This window comes from Physeter macrocephalus, chromosome 9, assembly GCF_002837175.3.
Source record: "Physeter macrocephalus isolate SW-GA chromosome 9, ASM283717v5, whole genome shotgun sequence".
Lineage (NCBI taxonomy): Eukaryota > Metazoa > Chordata > Mammalia > Artiodactyla > Physeteridae > Physeter > Physeter macrocephalus.
In genome coordinates this window covers 20,064,683-20,085,079 of record NC_041222.1, presented here as the reverse complement: position 1 = coordinate 20,085,079, position 20,397 = coordinate 20,064,683, and the positions used below count along the sequence as shown (strand labels likewise).

General features: G+C 37.0%; 1 protein-coding gene and 1 pseudogene across 1 annotated transcript; both read right to left on the bottom strand.

Annotated features, from left to right (window-relative positions):
- Positions 1–977: 977 nt before the first annotated feature.
- Positions 978–2,221, bottom strand: LOC102985084 (olfactory receptor 13C4-like). The gene is given in 6 exon segments (XM_024126466.1): positions 978–1,279; positions 1,282–1,757; positions 1,978–2,072; positions 2,074–2,135; positions 2,138–2,161; positions 2,164–2,221. Coding segments are annotated over 6 exon segments (1,017 nt in total).
- Positions 2,222–13,379: 11,158 nt separating this feature from the next.
- Positions 13,380–14,277, bottom strand: LOC102984791 (olfactory receptor 13C3-like; annotated as a pseudogene).
- Between the last annotated feature and the right edge of the window lie 6,120 nt (positions 14,278–20,397).

Below are 20,397 nucleotides of genomic sequence, written 5' to 3'. Positions count from 1 at the left end.
CAGAGCAGCTCTTCTGCTAGTCTACAGCCTAGAAAGAAAAAGCTCAGCAAGCCTCCATTCATCAAGCCAGATGTCAGTTCTTCTTTGTAGGCACCCAAAACCTCAACAGCTTTTGCAGCACTACCTTACTTGTCTTGGATAAGAACAGTCTTCCCACTCTTTCATAGGAACAGTAGTGAAACACTTCCCACCATTCATTGAGCACTTCCCATGATGTATAAATCTCCTTTGATTCTATCTTCCCCGTCTTGATGTTTACTTTATATAGATATGTGGGGAGAGGAGGCAAGGAAGAGTGGTGGTTGATACCAGTAGGAAGACAAGGGAGAGATGCCTGACTCTAACAATTGGTAGCTTAAAAAATAAAAAGTGCTACTTGGTGTCATTTATCTTCAATTTGGAGTCTCCACTTCAATACCTAAATTCTGGGTCAACAGAAAAAGTCAAACAACATCCTCTACAAAGGGAATTACTATGAATTGGCACTATGCCCAGTGTTTTGTACAACTTACTCAATCTTTACAATAACACTGAGAGCAGTGTTTAATTACTCTTTTTTCAAATAAGAGAACTACATTTTAGAAAAAGTGAATAACTTTCCCAATATTAAGTGGTTTGTGATGGAACAGAATTTATACTCCTGCCTCACTATTTCTGAAGAGTATGTGTGATATTTTCCACTGTGTTGCCAGACAGTACACCAAAAACACTCATTTCAGATATCACCAGGGATAAGATTCTAAAGTGACTGCCTTTGTGAAATATGGATCAGAATCTATTGGAATCTGAGTCTGTAGCAGACTACTGTTCTCAGGGATTGTAGCTAAGCTGAGATAGTGGAAACAAAGAATAAAAATCTCTATATATAACTCTGCTTTCCCCAAAGAAGGTTGTCAATGATTGCGCAATGATGCCATGTCTAGTCTTTATACACTAAACACCCACATTTCCCTTTGGTCTTATTGGTTAACAGATTTCTAACTCAGCAAATATTTCACAGCAGCTTTTACATCCTTGTTTCTCAAGCTATAGATTATAGGATTTAGCATTGGGGTCACTACCCCATAAAACATGGAAACAAGTCCTTCCCTAGCTTGCAAATTGTCTTGTCCAAGGAAGTCTTGAGACTTGGGTTTGGCATACATAAAGAAGATGGTACCATAAAACATAATTACCACCGTCAAATGCACTGTACAGGTGGAAAAGGCCTTGCGTCTCCCTGTGGCTGAGTTCATTCTCAAGATGGTGTAGAGGATGAACATATAGGAGAAAATAAATGCAGGGGAATAACCAGGAAAGCCATATTTGACACTGCTAGGGTAACAATATTGAGGGATATATCAGCATAAGCTACCTTGAGAACAGCCAGTACCTCACATAAGAAATTACTGATAATATTATTACCACAGAAAGGCAATCTCATGGCAAGAGATGTTTGCACAATTGAGTTGATTCTGCCAGACAGCCATGACACAGAAGCCATCAGTACATACACCACCTTGCTCATGATGGGGTATCTCAGAGGGTTACAGATGGCCATGTAGCGGTCAAAAGCCATCATGCCAAGGAAGAAACACTCTGCTGACCCCATTGCAAATCCTAAGAACATTTGCACTGTACATCCAGAGAAGGAAATATTCCTTTTCTTTGAGATTAAGCTCACCAAAGTTGAGGGGACAGAGGAGGATGTATAGCAGATATCCAGAAAAGAGAGGTTGTGCAGGAAGAAGTACATGAGAGTGTGAAGATGGGAATCAGAGATGCTTGCTATCGGGCTTCCCCTGTGGCGCAGTGGTTGAGAGTCCGCCTGACGATGCAGGGGACACGGGTTCGTGCCCCGGTCTGGGAGGATCCCACATGCCGCGGAGCGGCTGGGCCCGTGAGCCATGGCCGCTGAGCCTGCGAGTCCGGAGCCTGTGCTCCGCAACGGGAGAAGCCACGTACTAAAAAAAAAAAAAAAAAAAAAAAAAAAAAAAAAAGATGCTTGCTATGATCAGAACATGATTGCCAATTAGAATCAGTATGTACATAACAAGAATTAGAGCAAAGAAAATAATTTCAAGCTCGGGGTAAACCAGAGAGTCCCAGAAGAATGAATTCTTTCATAAATGTCTTATTTATTCTATCAATGTCCCAGCTTTCAGGATGTCAAAGGAATACCAACGTAAAACATTTTCACTGCCAAATAACAACAAATGTAACAAATTTCTTGGATAGGCATTATTCTAGAGTGAAATAAAAAGAATGTTTTCTTTGAAGCTCTGTCATTCAGTTATCTTCAAGAATGTCTGAGCCTAGAATACAATCATATTGGGAAATTGAGATTTCAATGCCCTGTGCCTAATGTTTGAAGATCTACCTAGGATCAGAAGCAAATTCAGAAGCAACCTTCCCCACTGTTGAAGACACCCTAAGTTGGGTTTTTTTAAAAGCCTTAGAATATTTCAGATGACAAACCTGACTTCATTTAGTCAGGCTCAGTGACAGAGTGGTGGGGAAGGCAAAAGACAACTCAACAAGGACTGGAATTTTGATTCAGTGTTTAACAGAAATTTTGAAAATTTTAAAGCAAGTTTGATTTTATGCATTTTTGTTTGTCTGCCTGACACCCTGGATCTCCATCCAGTCTGTTAAATAGAGTATTTTTATAGGGCAGACTTTTTTTTTTTTTTTTTTTTTTTTTTTGTGCGGTACGCTGACCTCTCACTGTTGTGGCCTCTCCTCTTGCGGAGCACAGGCTCCGGACACGCAGGCTCCGGACGCGCAGGCTCAGCGGCCATGGCTCACGGGCCCAGCCGCTCCGCGGCATGTGGGGTCTTCCCGGATCGGGGCACGAACCCGTGTCCCCTGCATCGGCAGGCGGACTCTCAACCACTGCGCCACCAGGGAAGCCTCTAGGGCAGACATTTTATCATAGTAAACTGAACCACATACACAGCAATTTAACAATTGTTCAAAGGTCTAGTTAGTTGTTGATCTCGTAGTCTTTCCCATTACAAGACCAGCGTGTAAACTAACTCTGCAAGTATACAGTGGAGATCTTTGAAGAAAAATAGTCTCTCTTCTTTTGTTTTATTCTGTGGCTTCAAAGTTATTCTTTGTAATTTATTTATTTAAGTGAACCTGAGAAAACAATAATAATGCTTAAATATATATCTGTGTATGTGTGTGTAGCACTTTATACTTTACAAAAAAATTAATCTTCTCATTAACTCTATTTTTTTTTCAAATGTGAAAGACAGAATATGGCCAAAGTAATGCAGCCTATAAGTAAACAGTGGAGCTTGAAGCTCAGATCTTTGCCAATGAAGTCTAGAGCTCTTTGGGCTACAACACCAAAAGTTATTATACCATGTTTTCCCACCAAGAACTACCCAGAATTTTTGGCCTTGGTGGATTTATGAAGAATCAATTATTTCAGTCTTTCAAATTCTTCATATGTATATAAATTTCCTGGGTATCTTGTTAAAATGTAGATTTTCTTTTACTAAGTCTGGTGCAGGCCCTGTGACTCTGCATTTCTAATAAACTCCCAAAGTATGCTGAATAACAAATCACAGCTGCATTTGGTAATAAAAAATTAGTAACTGCACTGCCTCATGCTGTTCATATTTTAAATACAAATTTAATAATAGTTTTAATTATGGAATGAAAAGGTATAGTGTCATGATATTCAAGGCTTATATTATACTGATAAATTATTTCCATCTCCTAGAAGGACCTGTTAATTTCTTCTTAGTAATTATGTCAGCATTCTGAATTAAGGTCAGGTTCAACAATGTCAGATTCCATAGATGCGAAAGAGTAAATGTTTGTTATGCAACAGTTGTAATTGTTCCCCCGTTCCCAAAGCAGTTTAAAGTTGGAATGAGAGATCTGTGGAATGGAAAATCTTTTTATGCATCAGGGACAGTGTCCCACATACACAATTAAGAGTGGTGTTGGGAATATAACGTGACTGAACTAAAGCTCAAAAATGAAATAACATTCTCCCACCCATGCAACTTTTGGAAACAGGGGCAAATGTTCACCAAACTAACTTTATGAAATGTGAGACCTTTTTAGTTTCAAATATATTTACAAAGTGAAGTTAATTCAAAGTAAGTTCTTAATTGAAATGATAATTACCAAAATGAAATGCTAGACTTAAAAATGATCTAGATATTATGAATGAAATAAAATAGACATTTTCTGTGAATTAATTGCATTGTCATTTAATTTTTTTTACTTATCTTCATTCTTTTAGATAAGCTAATTTCATACAGGATATTAATACCAACCTTTTTTGAAAGGAAAAGACAGATAAGAAATAAAATAAATAAATTTATAGGATAAAAGTGAATTCATATGTTCGAGGCCAGAAAGAAGTTTTGAAAGTCCTGAATGGATAGTTTGGGGCATGAATTCAGATACACAGACAGCACATTGTTGTATTAAAGTGTTTCAGAAAGTCTATTAAGCTACATTATAGATATTAACACTTAGATTCTGACTTTAACTTTCCAATAGATGTTACATTTCACTGTAAAATATTTGGATTCTGGAGGATTGTTTTTAGAAGGCAGGCCCATGCTCAAGTAGGAGACTTGCTGCTGGCGGACTGTGGTGCCACCTACTGACCAAGAAACAGCCCTGTGCCCTTTTGGACTTGGCTACAGCCCTATTTGTTCTTGAACTAGCCATCAGCGCCATCTGCCAAGGGACCCAGAGGAATCACACCACTCCAAGCCCCAGGTAACAGGGCTCACCCACCTTAATCCCAGCTGTGGACCCTTAGGTGACCCATGACCTGACTCCAGACGCTCTTGGCCAATAGTCCTGGACATCCAGGGACCAGGTAGGAGGCATGCCCATTTGTACCCCACTGCAAGACCTCCAACTTCAGTCTGACTGCAGATCCTTAACCAGCCCTGTAATTCTGTCTCAGTCTCTTGCAGCTTCAGGCTGGGAACTCCCTGCCCACCCAGGAACCTGCCTGAAGACATGCTCATCTGAGCTCCTGGAGGTACCTGCCAACCTCAGTCTTACTACAGGTCTTGAAGCAGTCCTGTAACCCAGCTCCAACCCTTCACAGTCATAATCAGAAAGTATTCCTGCTCACCCAGGTACCTGCCAAGGGACACATATGTCTGTGTCTCTGGAGGTAGGCACTTGACATTGATCCAACTGTAGATGTTGAAAGGGCACTATAAACTGGCTTCCACTTCTCACAGCTATGGTCTGGGAGCAGTCTCCCATCCAGGGACTAGCCCAGTGATCTAATGGGAGACCCCCAAGGATCTACAGAGAACTACATGCATCCATGCACCTTATAATAGGCCAGCTGTCTTCAAACAATGAAGCTGACCCTTGACCTAGCACCAGAAATCTTGACAAAGGTCCTGGAGGCAATTACAACCACCCAGAGACATAAAAGTATATGAAATATAACTCTCACTGCTAAAGTTAAATATAAATACAAACAAAGACTATTGTATACTGTAATGGTGGCATGTAAATCACTTTTAATACTAGTATATAAATTAAAAGACAGAACTAGTAAGAATAAGTACTACCACAGAAATTTGCTAATAGAAACAAGTAAAACCTGACATCAATTACATAAATTGGGGGAAGGGAGGGTAAAGTGTAAAATTTCTGTATTTGATTGTGGTAAGTTAATCTGAACAGACCAACAATGAGTAAGGAGAGTAAAGCAATAATCAAAAACCTTCCAACAAAGAAGACTCTAGACCAGATGGCTTCAGTAGTGAATTCTTCCAAAATTTTAAAAAAGAATTAATGCCAGTCCCTCTCAAACTCTTCCGAAAAACTGAAGAAGAGGAAACATTTCCAAGCTCATTTTAAAAGGATAGCATGACCCTGATACCAAAGCCAGATAAGGACACTGTAAGAAAACTACAGACCAATACCCCTGATGAATATAGATGCAACAGTCCTCAACAAAATATTAGCAAACTGAATTCAACAGCACATTAAAAGGCTCATACACCATGATCAAGTGGAATTTATCCCTGGGATACAAGGATGGTTCAACACACACAAATCAATAAATGTGAAACTCCACATTAACAGAATGAAGGATAAAAACTCTACTGTCAACTTAACAGATGCATAAAAAGCATTTGAAAAATTCAGTACCCTTTCATGATTAAAAAATTTCTCAATTAATGAGGTATAAAAAGAAGGAAGCTCAATGTAATAAAGGGATATATGATAAACCCATAGCTAACATTATACTCAACAATGAAAAACTAAAAGCTTTTCCTCTAAGATCAGGAATAAGACAAGGGTGCCCACTCTTATCACTTGTATTCAACATAGTACCAGAAGTCCTAGCCAGAGCAATTAGGCAAGAAAAATAAATAAAATGCTTCTTCTCCAGGGGAGAGGAAGAAGTTAAATTATCCCTGTTTGCAGATAACATGTTCTTATATATAGAAAACCTTAAAGACTCCACCAAAAACTGTTATAATTAATATATTAATTCAGCCATGTTTCAGGAAAAATCAATTGAATATCTGTACACTTACAAGGAACTATCAGAAACAGAAATTAAGAGTACAGTCTCATTTATAATAGCATCAAAAACAATAGAATACTTTGGAATAAATTTAGCCAAGGAGGTGAAAGATCTGTACCCTGGAAACTATGAGACATTGATGAAAGAAATTGGAAAAATAAATGGGAAAATATCCCAAATTCATGGATTGGAAGAATTAATATTGTTAAAAATGTCCATACTACCCACAGCAATCTACAGATTCAATGTAACCTCTATAAAAGTTCCAATGGTTTTCTCACAGGAACAGAAAAATCAATCCAAAATTCATAGAAACCTCAAAGGACCCTGAGTAGCCAAAGCAATCTTGAAAAAGAAGAACAAAGCTGGAGGCATTACACTTCCTGATTTCAAACTGTAAAACAAAGCTTTAGTAATCAAAACAGTATTGTACTGGCATAAAAACAGACATACAGACAACGAAACAGAATAAGTCCAGAAATAAACCGAAGTATATACAGTCAACTAATATTTGACAAGGACAACAAGAATACTGCTTGAAGAAAGGACAGTCTCTTCAATAAATGGTGTTGGGAAAACTGGATATCCACATGCAAATAATAAAACTAGGCCATTATCTTACCTGATATATAAAAAATAACTTGAAATGGATTAGAGACTTACATATTTAAGACCTGAAACCATAAAACTCCTAAAGGAAAACTTAGGAAAAAATCTTCTTGACAATGGTCTTTGCAATGAGTTTTTGTATGTGAACCAAAAGCACAAGCAACAAAAGCAAAAAATAAATAAATGGGACTAAATCAAACTAAAAATCTCTTCAGAGCAAAGAAAACTATCAATAAAATGAAAAGGCAACCTATGGAAAGGGAGAAAATATTTTCAAGCCATATACCTGGTAAGGGGTTAATATCTAAAATATATAAGAAATGCATACAACTGAATAGCAAAAAAATTAATTTAAAAAATGGGAAAAGGAACTGAATAGACATTATTCCAAGGAAGATATGCAAGTGGCCAACAAGTACATGAAAAGGTGCTCAACATGACTAATCATCAGGGAAATACAAATCAAAACCACAATAGCTCCTCATATCTGTTATAATGCTATTATCAAAAAGACAAGTGATAACAAGTGTTGGAGAGGATGTGGAGAAAAGGGAACCCTTGTACACTGCTAGTAGGAATATAATTTGGTACAGCCATTAAGGTAAATGATACGCATGTTCCTCCAAAAATTAAAATTCGGACTACCTCATGATTTGGCAATCCCACTTCTGGGTATTTACCCAAAGGAAATGAAATCAGTATTTTGAAGAGATATCTGCACTCCCATATTCATTACAGCATTATTCACCATTGTAAAGATATGGAAAAAAATCTAAGTTGTCTACTGATTGATGAATGGATGAAGAAATATGATATATATGTACATACATATACATATGTATATATAAAAACACATATACAATGGAACATTATGCATCCATATAAAAGAAGGAAATCATGCCATTTATGATAGCATGGATGAATCTGGAGACATTATGCTAAGTGAAATAAATCAGTCACAGAAAGACACTGTATGATTTCACCTACATGTGGACTCTTAAAAAGAAAAAAAAATAGAACTGATAGGAATTAAAAAAAAAAAAAATAGAACTGATAAGACCAGGGATTAGAATGTTGGTTGCCAAAGTTTGGGCAGTGGGGTAAATAGGGAGATGTTGGTCGAAGGGTACAAACTTTCAGGTATTAAGTGAATAAGTTATGGGGATCTTTTACAGAAAGCTGATTACAGTTAGGAATACTCTATTGTATACTTGAACTTTTCTAAGAGAGTAGATCTTAAGTGTTCTCACCACATACACACAAAAAGTAACTATGTGAGGTGGTGGATGTTTAAATTTGCTTGACTGTGGTAATCACTTCACAATGTATACATATATTAACTCTTCATGTTACACACCATAAAAATCATATTGTACAACCTAAATATATATATATACATTTTTACTTGTCGATCATATTTCAATAAAGCTGAAAAAATATTTAATAAAGTATTTGGATTCTGAGCAATAAAAATTTACTTAAGAAAAAAAGAGCAGTATTTATGCATGTGTACAGACACAAACACACACAACTCTACACTCACACACACTCACACCACAAACCATACTATGTGTACATTAAATTCAAATGGAAATATGTTAGGGTTTTTTAATAAGATCACAGAAGTTTAGAGCTGGAAAACTCTGTACAATATTGTTTAGTAAGACTTCCCTTTCTATGAATGAGTAAACTGAGGTAAAAGTGATGAAATAATATTCCAAAGTCACTGTTAGTATTTAATTAGGAAGAATTAAAAACAGTCTTCCTTATTCATCAGAGGACCCAGATAGTGACAATGACATAATATGAATTTTTACCTATTTTCAGACAGAAGCTAATGGACTAGCAATATGGTCTGAAAATATAGGCCTTACATGACTGCAAGATAAAGCTCTCCTATATGGGGATGTATGTTACGGGACACTTTATGGACTTGAGGGATAATCAAAGCAGGGCATATCTATGTCTATCACATAGACATAGATATGAATTTTCCTTACGAATTCATAAAAGGACTAGAAATAACAAATGGAAGCCTTTATTCTCTTTTTGGAAGTGGCCTTTTGGGGAACAGGAGATGAGAGGGCATGGCGGCATTCAAGCAATGCAGTAATGTGTGCAAAAAATATGCATCTCATTGATCCCCTCGGGAGCTGGATATGTACCTAACAATTTTTAATGCTTGTCAGCAGAAAAGGTTGCTTTTAGTCTCAGTTGCAAGTGGATTACATTGGCCCATTACCCTTCCTTCTGGGTAAATAACAATGAGTCTTGACTAAGAGAGACACACATTTTCTTCTTGTTTATTCTTGGATTTGCATACCTGGCAAATGATGCAAATATCTCAACCACTACTTAAGGCCTATAGCAAGAGGAATTTGGATGCTGGTTATCTAATTAAGGAAGTCAAAGTGAAATCCAACAAGTTACAAACCATTAGACATCATCTACATCCCCATCCACAAAATGTGGACTAATGAAAATTGAAATGGGTAATTTAAACCCTGCTTCTACAAAATTGGAGGGTGATAGGAGAACAAAAAGATGGTTTTCAAGGCTGAATCAATGTGTGTTAAAACATGATATATGTGGACTTAAAGGAAGATCACTATTGGCCATATCGTTGAGATGTTTTGAGGGGAAGACATGGGGAAAATTGTGGGAATGATACAGGTGCTTTATAGAAACTTCTATATTTCTAAAAATTTTCTTTTTCTTTGCCTGATCCTGTTTTAATGGGACATGGATCAGTTGCTGAACATGATACCATGACAACACATCTAGGTACTACTGCCCACACTGTTAAAATAATACAGATCATTCTTTATTTACCCTTTTAAAAATGGGATTAATAGGTTCTGTTTCTCTCTTACCTGGTTAATGAGGCAAGCCAATATGCTTGTATTTATCCAACCCTGTTCTATATAATACACAAGATATTTGACCAAATTTAAATTGCTGCTAGCTTTATGGATCAGTCCTCTTGCTGAAGCTAACAGTTCTACCCCAAAGAGGATAATCTGGGTAAAAATTAATGAAAGGCGGAAAGAAGGGAAAGTGATTGCTGATATAAAGTGAGCCTATGGGAAGCTCTTTGGCATGCTATAGCTAACGTATATTTGGAGGTTACTACTATCTATATGATAGCATCCTGGAGAAATAAACATTTTGGGTTCAAAATATGTACTCAAACTCAATAAGCAGTTAATGGCAATATGTTGGGTATATAAACCAACATTGACTGAAATATTCTAAGAGACAGTTCCTCAAAATTGGCCTAGCAGGTACAACTGAAGTTTCAGAACTCTCCTTTTTGGCCTGAAATTCCTTCCTCCTGCAGGACCATAGCCTATACTGTTATAGGAAGCATTAGCCTTACATGAGTGTACACTGAATCCTCGTGTGTTCTGTAAAATGTCCAACCCTGGGTAAGTGTTGCAGTGTTTAATTTTAAAAACTGGGCTCCCTTGAAATTTAGAAAGTCAGGTAGTATACAGCCTGTATTATCTCATGGCAACAATCCAATGGATCGAGAAATAATGTATTTTACATGGCTCATGCGCCCTTTTAGTCATCACCAGCACCGTCCTATTGCTAAACTGGAGAGAGCATCATTTATCTTATAGTTTATGCACTCCAGGAGGTGCATTCTTGTAGACTACCATGTGAATAGTGGCACTTGGATTTTTGCCACTTAGTGTATGTCTACACATTACACATATATATCTATAAATATATACTAGATATATAGATATTTATAGATAGATAGACAGATAAACTGATGTAATTATGCCTAGGATTTGTTTCAAAATAATCTGGATGAGGAAGATACATAATGATGAAAGAAGGCTGACCATGTGTTGGTAATTTTTTAAGCCATGTGAATGGTATATGGAACTTTGTTAAATTACTCTTGCTCTTTTGTTAAGTATTTGAAAATAAGTATTTCTAAAAGTAGGTTTTAAAGAAAAAATACATAAGTGTGTGTGTATATATAGATAAATAGAGAAATGTATGTATGTATGTAAACAGCTGTAAACATATTTGGGAAAACTCCTATGATGGTATTAAGGGTGGGTAGAGGGTAATTTAGCTAGAAATTGAAAATGTTCATACCACCTTCTCTATTAACTTCACTTCTTAAAATTTTCCTCTGAAACCACAGGTGTTGTACACACACACACAAAAAAACCCTTTAACCTCAAGGGTTCATAGCATATTAAGTGATAAATCAAAATACAAACATGTTCAATGTATGACTCCTAGTTACTAGAAGAAATATTTTAAATGGTAGCTTTAGGAGATGACCATAGTGACAATTTTTTTATACTTTTTGATATTTTTAATTAAAATTTTATTTATTAATTAGAAAATAATACACCTAAGAATCTATTGGAGATTTCCTGATTTTTCCAGGGAAAGACATTTATTATCAAATCTGTCAATTTTCTGATCATTGATTAACATGAGTACGCTTGTTCATATCAAAGCCCTATACCATCCAGTTTTATATACCTATGGAATATTTTAGCAGGTGAAGAGTTCAACTTGATATAAGCCTGCATATTAGATGTTGACACTCGGTATTGTGGGAAAAAATTAAAAATTAAGGTGCTAAGGAGTTGGTTAAAACAATATAAATAATATTTTTATATGCCTAAAACATTGTCATAGAACAAAAGTTAAAGAGAACTAAGTATGGATCAAATGCAGGGCCTCTAGTGAGAGGGTAGAGGAGAAGCACTAGAAGTTCAAAAGCTGTCAGCCACAGGGTTGGGTACATGCCTTTCTGAACCAAAAGCAACACCAATGTGATCCAACCCAGAGGAGAGAGAAGAGCATCTGGAGTTTTTTTACAGTGACAGCACTCATTCTGGTGGGACAGTGGCAGAAGAGCAGAATTTAGTGACCAGATCATCTAGGCAGAAACCTGGGTCAACCTGAAGGAAGTAGACTGGCAAAGAATGAAGCCTCTGAGTAGGAGATATGGGGTCGTGTGCTCTAAAACAAGTAGGAAAAAGGAAGACTGGGTAGGAAAATGAAGTCAAAACCCAGCTATCATAATGAGCTAAGAGACCATGGGGAAGCTGGATGGTGTGGCCCAAAGACACCCTATGCTAGGCACTGGCCTTCTAGACGAGGACTCTACAGAAAAAGAAAAAAAATAGATTTACTAAGGAGTTTCAACTCATTAGAGAATGACAAGAACTGACTTAATTTCCCCAGGCATGGATTTTATCACTCATTCTGAGCCTGTAAGAACATCTCAAGCAGATTTGAAATGTTTTGGTTTATTTTTTGGTTTAGAATACCCACCTTCCTTCCACCTCTAGCTCCTCTTCTGGTCTGCAGCCTCAAGAGCTCAGCAGGTCTCCACTCATCAAGCCAGAAGCCAGACTCTCTTTCTTTGCAAGCACCCGAAACCTTAAGAGCTCTTTTGCAGCACCATCTCACCTGGCTTGGATTACAACAAAAAACGTTCCCATTCTTCCCCAGGGACTGTAGTGCGACACCTCCCACCAAGCACTGTACACTTCACATAAGGCAGAACACTCCCTTGATTATTTCTTCCCCTGGCTCGAACTTCTCTTTATGTAGGTATGGGGGGAGGGGCAAGGAGGGTGTGACTTATATTACAGAGTGACCTTTAAGGGGAGATATCTAGCTCTCATAAGTATTAGCTTGGGGTAAAAGAGGTACTCAGTAGTAACTTTTAGTCCTCAATTTGGAGCCAGCTTTAATTCTGAAATTTTAGGACACTATGAAGTTGGTGCTATGCTAGGTGCTTTCTCCAACTTATTGAAATTATAATGACACTGGTACCTGGTTTTATCTCTTTCCTTATTACAAGTCTATGATTTACAAAGAATAGACTATCCAATGTCATTTAGGTAGTTTGTGGAATTGAAGATTTTGTACTCTTGCCACTCTATCTCCAAAGTTATGTGTAACTGTTTTCTACTACATTTCTGTACAGTACACCAGAAACACTCATTTCAGATACCACCTGGGATGAGACTTTAATGAAATTCATTGTACTTGTGAGATCTGAAAACACTGGAAGCTGAGTTTATAGCAAACTACAGTTCTCAGTAATTCTAGCTGAGTAAGGTTAGTGAAGGGAAAAATAAAAATATCTCTCCTTAAACATAGTTTCCTCAAAGCTTCTTACTGATTTATCTATAAGTCCATCTTTGTGCCTATTACTCAAAGATCTGCATTTCTGAAATACTTATTGGATAGGTTTTCAGTTTAGCAAATATTTTACCCCTGCTTTTACATCCTTATTCCTCAAGCTATAGATCATAGGATTTAGCATAGGTGTCACTACACCGTAAAACAGGGAAATGAGCTTGTCAGAAGTTTGCAACTTGTTTTCTCCAGGCAGTTCTTGAGACGTGGGTTTGGCATACATAAAGAAGATGGTATCATAAAATATAATTACCACAGTCAGATATGCTGAACAGGTAGAAAAAGCCTTGCGTCTTCCTGTGGCTGAGTTCGTTCTCAAGATGGTGTAGAGGCTGAACATGTAGGAGAAAAAAATGATCAGCAATGGAAGAATTAGAAATGCCATATTTGATACTGTCATGGTGATAATACTGAGGGATATATCAGCACAAGCAAGCTTGAGAACAGCTAATATTTCACATGGGAAATGATTGATAACATTATTCTCACAGAAAAGCAATCACATGGCAAGAGATGTTTGCACAACTGAGTTGATTCCACCGGACAGCCATGACACAGAAGCCATCAGTACATACACCACCTTGCTCATGATGATGGGGTATCAGAGGGTTACAGACGGCCACGTAGCAGTCAAAAGCCCTCATGCCAAGGAGCAACATTCTGTTGACCACATTGCAAATCCTAAGAACATCTGTACTGCACATCCAGGGAAGGAAATGTTCCTTTTCTTTGAGATTAAGCTCATCCAGAAAAGAGAGGTTTCCCAGGAAGAAGTACATTGGGGTGTGAAGATGGGAATCAAAGATGCTTGCTATTATCAGAACACCATTGCCATTCAGAATCACTAGATACATAATTAGAATTAGAACAAAGTCAACTATCTCAAGCTTTGGGTATCCAGAAAGACCCAGAAGAAGAAATTCTAGCACAAATGTCTGGTTGATTTTATCCATGTCATCCACTTTCAGTATGTCAAAGGAAGATCTAATATAAAATATATTCACTGCCAAGAAACAAATGTTACATGTTACATATTACCTGAACAATTGATTTTTTAAGAATGTATTATAAGGAGTGTTTGCTTGAAACTCTGACATCCAGCTATCTTCAACAATGTGTATGACTAGAATACAATAAAACTGGGAAGGATGGAAGTACCTATGCCCATTGCCAATATGTGAAGATCTACCTATGATCAAGCAAACATACAGAAGTAACCTTTCCTGCTGTTGAAGCCTTGTTCCTGGGATGAGGTTTCTAAAACTCCTGACTAATTAGCAACTATAAGCCTGACTTCATCTGCCCCAGAAAGTAAGCAGTGGAGATGGCAAGAGACTACTCAACAAGGACTGAAAATATGATTCTGCAATTCATGATGGTCAAAATTTCACAGCAACTTTGATGTCTTTGGTACATATTTCTTTCTACGCCTGACACTGCATACTTTATATTAGGCACTTTAATTTTTTAATAGACATTAATAATAATAAATTGAATAGCATAAACTGAAATTTAACATCTGTTTAAATGTAGATAGTTGTTGATCTCATTCCAGCTCCTCTTAGTATCTTGTGTGACTGTTCCTGTGACAAGACCATTGCATAGACCAGATCCACATGAATGTCACACACAGTCTTTGGAGAGTATTACATAGTCTCTTAACTTATTTTCATTCTGTGGCTTCAGAGTGTACCTTCATAATTTACTCACTTAAGTCAACCTAAGAAAACAGCAAGAAGGTTTAAATATTTTATACAAATAGGTATACACATGTGTATATGTACTACTACTTTATGCTTAACAAAATACAATCATTGTTTATATTACTCCCATTTTTTCAAATATTAAAACATGAAATTTTTCCAAGGTTAACCTCATAGTAAACAGTGAAGTAGAGCTCAAAGCTCAGATCAAGTTTAGTTCACAGCATCACTAATTTTTATATACACATGAATCACCTGGGTATCTTGAAAAGCTTTAGATTCTGTTTTGGTTTTGGGGGCAGCTCCTGAGAGTCTTCATTTCTCGTAATAGCCCAGGGTTATACTTATGCAACAGGTCTTGAAAGCACTTGAGTAGCAAGTCTTTAATCTACACTGAGATGGCAGATTATCCAGATATTTCTGATACAAATGGATTTTCTTTTGCCTTATTATGTGGATTGGCATACCAAACTGGAAAATGACAAGAACATATTCCTTTTGTGTTTTAGAGAAAATTCAATATTCATATACTCTTAAGAAAAAAATATTATTGAAAGAGTTAAATAGTCTTAGGGAAAAAATATTATTGGAAGCATTTTTTAAAGCAGGTTAAATGTGTGCCAGACCACTACAATAGCTTTTGAATATTACTGACAGCCTATCTTGAACCCAGTCATATTCCAAGCACAGTAAGGATAAATAAAAGAATAAAGTGCCTCCCACTACAGAGCTCACAATTCAGTTAGGGATATAGGAAAAGTACATATAAAATATATTATAAATATAATGACATTATGTAGCTTGAGTAAAATTTATAGATTTCCCCATAAGGAAAAAGTATATAAGAAATAAATCATGCCAGGGAGAATTCAGGAAGAGTTTCAGAAATGGGCTGGATCCGGAAGCAGGGAAAGAATTAGACAAGTTTGGAAGAAAAGAAGGGGAGTATTTAAAAAGTGAGAAGGTGAGCAAAAGTTAGGAGTAAATGGATTGGCAGCACATCCTCTTTGGACAAGGGAGTTTCCGTGGTGGAGTGGTGGCAAGTGCATCTCAGAAGGAAAGTATGGCAGGTGCACAGAGAGGCTCTAAAGTCAGAGAATTTGGCAGGTCTTTTTTTTTTTTTTAATAGATCTTTATTGGAATATAATTGCTTCACAATACTGTGTTAGTTTCTGTTGTACAACAAAGCGAATCAGCCATATGCACACGCCATGTCCCCATATTCCCTCCCTCTTGTGTCTCCCTCCCACCTTCCCTATCCCACCCCTCTAGGTCATCGCAAACCACCGAGCTGATCTCTCTATGCTATGTTGGCACGTCTTTTGGTGGGGAAGGAGTCTATCATTAGAAAGCACAGAACGTGGGTTGAACGCTTGGATCCTGTGATGTTAGTACCCACCAAATTATAGGATTTTATGAGATTTTTAGCAGAAACATAATACAAGGAATTAAGATAATTAGATTAATGGGTTTGTCACATTACTGATTGTATGTGAAAACTGACCTTTCCATAATCACCACATTTGACATTGGTCAAAATCACAAGTTTAGCCCTCACATGGGCTAATAGTGTTAAGAATTTCATTACAGCCAATTTTCCCCCACTCTGCCACTTAGTTTGCCATGTGATAGAAGTTGGGGAAATTACTGTAGAGCAGATATTAAAGTCCAACTCAAAGAAGGGATTCACACTACAGGAATAATTTAATTAAGAATACACAAGAGAGGGCTTCCCTGGTGGCGCAGTGGTTGAGAATCCGCCTGCTGATGCAGGGGACTCGGGTTCGTGCCCTGGTCTGGGAAGATCCCACATGCTGCGGAGCGGCTGGGCCCATGTGCCATGGCCTCTGAGCCTGTGCGTCCGGAGCCTGTGCTCCGCAACGGGAGAGGCCACAACAGTGAGAGGCCCGTGTACCACAAAAAAAAAAAAAAAAAAAAATACACAAGAGAAATATCACAACTTTGAAGAGAAAGACAATAAGGGAATATAAAATCACAATTTTGGAGATGAAAACTTTAGCCCATATGAGATTGTAAATTTTTATTTATTCATCTTAAGACCAAAACTTGCTTTAAAGAAGAAAAGAGGGAGGAGAAATCTTCATTTTTGTTGCCAAATCTTACTTTAGGATCTTATGTGCCATATTTTAGGCTTGAAATTAGCTCACTTGGCTGGTGTCACATGACTAATAACAGGAAGAGGAAATATCCAAAGTCCATTGTCTTTACATTACTACCCTGCCTAACTGGTTGCATTAAAATTTGTATAGAAATCATGTGTCAACAGCAGGGAATGGTTAGTGAGAACCTTAGAGAAGTAAGGGTCACAAAGACTACATTCATTCAACAGTGCCCAGAGAAAGGAGGCAATGATTCAGTACTTACTCTACACTCCTTCTTATGACAAATCAAAATTCTCCCCAAGAGGGCTCAGAAATTGGTCAGAGGATGTACTGGATAAGGGACATAAGCACCCTTGATCAGACCAGTCAGTAACGCAAATGGAAGAAGACAGCAAGATTTACCAGGACACATGAAGATGTTCTAGCCAGGCCCTTTGGGTCCAGGACTACAGAGCCTGTTGTCTTCCTCTTCCAGACAACTGCAATGACAATGCATCTGAGGCTACCTGAATTGCTTCTCCCTGCCATCTGCTCCAAGCCTTTCCCTCGTATGCAGGAATCCCCTCACTAAGTCAAACCCACCTTGACCCAGGCTTGTCTTGCTACCTTTGGTTTACTTCTGCTCCCAGTGCTTTAAACTGTTTATGTTGTTATACTGTGAGGTAACGAGACATGGGGGAAGGAGCGTCCCTGTCTTGCTCATCCCTCTACACCTAAGCCTAATACAGTGGTAGCACATAATAGATGGGTTCTGACTGAATAGGTGAAGGATTATTTTCTAAACTCTTAAGCATTTTCCCTGTGCAGCATTTGTGGATTAATTATCAGGAAAACTTTAATATGTCACATTTGTTCATCTGGAGCTGGCTTTAATTTTTTAAAATATCTTTCAGTTAGTATTAACAAGCTGCCATCTTATACAAATTATTACCAGTTTATGCATTATAAGTACAGAGGATCATGTAACATTTATTGACACAGGTTTAGCATAGTGGAAAAGTATCTCAGACTAGAATCAAAGTCTTTCGTTTGAGGTTCTATGCTTCTAATTTATAGCCTCAGTCTTCTCATTTGTAAGATAGTGATAAAGATACTTGCCTTACTTTCCTTGCAGGGAAAGATTTTAAAGAATTTTAAAGAATTTTAAAGAAACAATGTGATATCATATGGAAATTAATTTAAGGATTAACAGACATTGTACAAATAATAATGAAATAATAATAATTATAATGATTCTCAGCTGTATTTTGGTGATAATAAATTGATACCTATATTGCATCAAGTTATTCACATTACAAATTAATACTGAATAATAGCTTTTACTATAGATTGAAAAGGTACAGTTTCATGATATTCAATACTTACCATTACACAGATAAATTATTTCCACCTCCTAAAAGAACCCATTACTTCCTTTTTCATACTTATGTCAGCATTCTGAATTAAGGTCAGGTTCAACAAACAATGCCAGATCTCACAGATGTGGAAGAATAAATATTTGTTATGCAACAGTTTTAATTGTTCCCCAGTTCCCAAAGCAATTTAAACTTGCAATGAAAGACCTGTGGAATGGAGAAACTTCTGGTACATTAGGGACAGTGACCCACAGATACAATTAAGAATGGTGATGGGAACAAATTGTGGCTGGACTAAAGCTCCAAAATGAAATGACATTCTCCTACTCATGTAACATATGAAAACAGGGGCAAATGTTCACCAAAGTAACTTTATGAAATGTGAGAGCTTTTTTAGTTCAAATTATGATTACCAAAATAAAGTTAATTCAAAGTCAGGAATTACTATTCAAATGATAATTACCAAAATGAAATGTCTGAATTGAAAATAATCTAGATGTTATAAATGAAATAAAACAGATATTTGCTGTGAATTAAATGCATCATTTAACATTTTTGCTTTTTTTATATTCATCCTTTTAGATGAGTTAATTTGGTTCAGGAAGGCATCACCTTTTTTGGAATGAAAAAAGACACCAATAAGCAATAAAATAAATAAATTCACAGGACAAAAGGGAATTCATATGTTTAAGGCCACAAAAATGAAGAAGAAGAGGAGGAGGAGGAGGGATAAAAGCAAAGGAGAGGAAGAGGAGGAGGGGAAGAAGGTGTGAATTCAGACAGGTAATAATTCATCATCAAATTACAGTGTTTTAGGAAAGTCTATTGAGTTATACTGTAGATATTAACACTGAACTTTGGCAAAGTTATTCTTCAGAAATGAAAAAGAAATAAAGACTTTCCCAGTCAAACAGAGCTGAAGTAGTTCACCACCACTAGACTCACCTTACAAGAAATGTTGAAAGGTGTTCTTCAAGGTGAAATGAAAGGATGATAATTAGTAACATGAAAACATATAAAAACAGACAACACATTGGTAAGGGACATATATAGTCAGTCATAAAATTCTAATTCCATAATAAGATGGTATGCTAGCCACTTAACTACAGTATAAAGACTAAAGGAAAAGACCATTAAAAATAGCTATAGCTACTATAATTTGTTAACGAATACACAATATAAAAATAGGTAAATTGTCATGTTAAGAACATAAAAGGGGGGAATTAAAGGGTAGAGTTTTGTATGCAACTGAAGTTAATTTGCTATTAGCATAAAACAGACTGTTATATGTTTTATGTGACCTGCATGGTAACTACAAAATAAAAACCTATCATCATTCATAAAAGATAAAGAGAAGGGAATCAGAGCATATCATAGGGAAAATCACCATCCATTTAAGTAGGCAGCAAGGGGAAAAAAGAAGAGTGGAAATACGTAACAGCCATAATGTAATTAATAAGATGGTATTAGTAAGTCCTTACCTATCAAAGATTACTCTAAATAAATGGATTGAAATCTCCAATCAAAAGGCCAGAGTGGCTGGACGAATTAAAAAAAAAAAAAAACAACACCCAACAATATGTTGCCCACAAGAGACTCACTTCAGCTTTAAGGACACATATGAACTGAAACTAAAGGGATGGCAAAATATGTTCCATACAAATACAAACCAAAAAAGGTTAGGGGGCTTCCCTGGTGGTGCAGTGGTTGAGAGTCCGCCTGCCGATGCAGGGGACATGGGTTCGTGCCCTGGTCCAGGAAGATCCCACATGCCGCAGAGCAGCTGGGTCCATGAGCCATGGGCGCTGAGCCTGCGCATCCGGAGCCTGTGCTCCACAACGGGAGAGGCCACAACAGTGAGAGGCCCGCATACCGCAAAAAAAAAAAAAAAA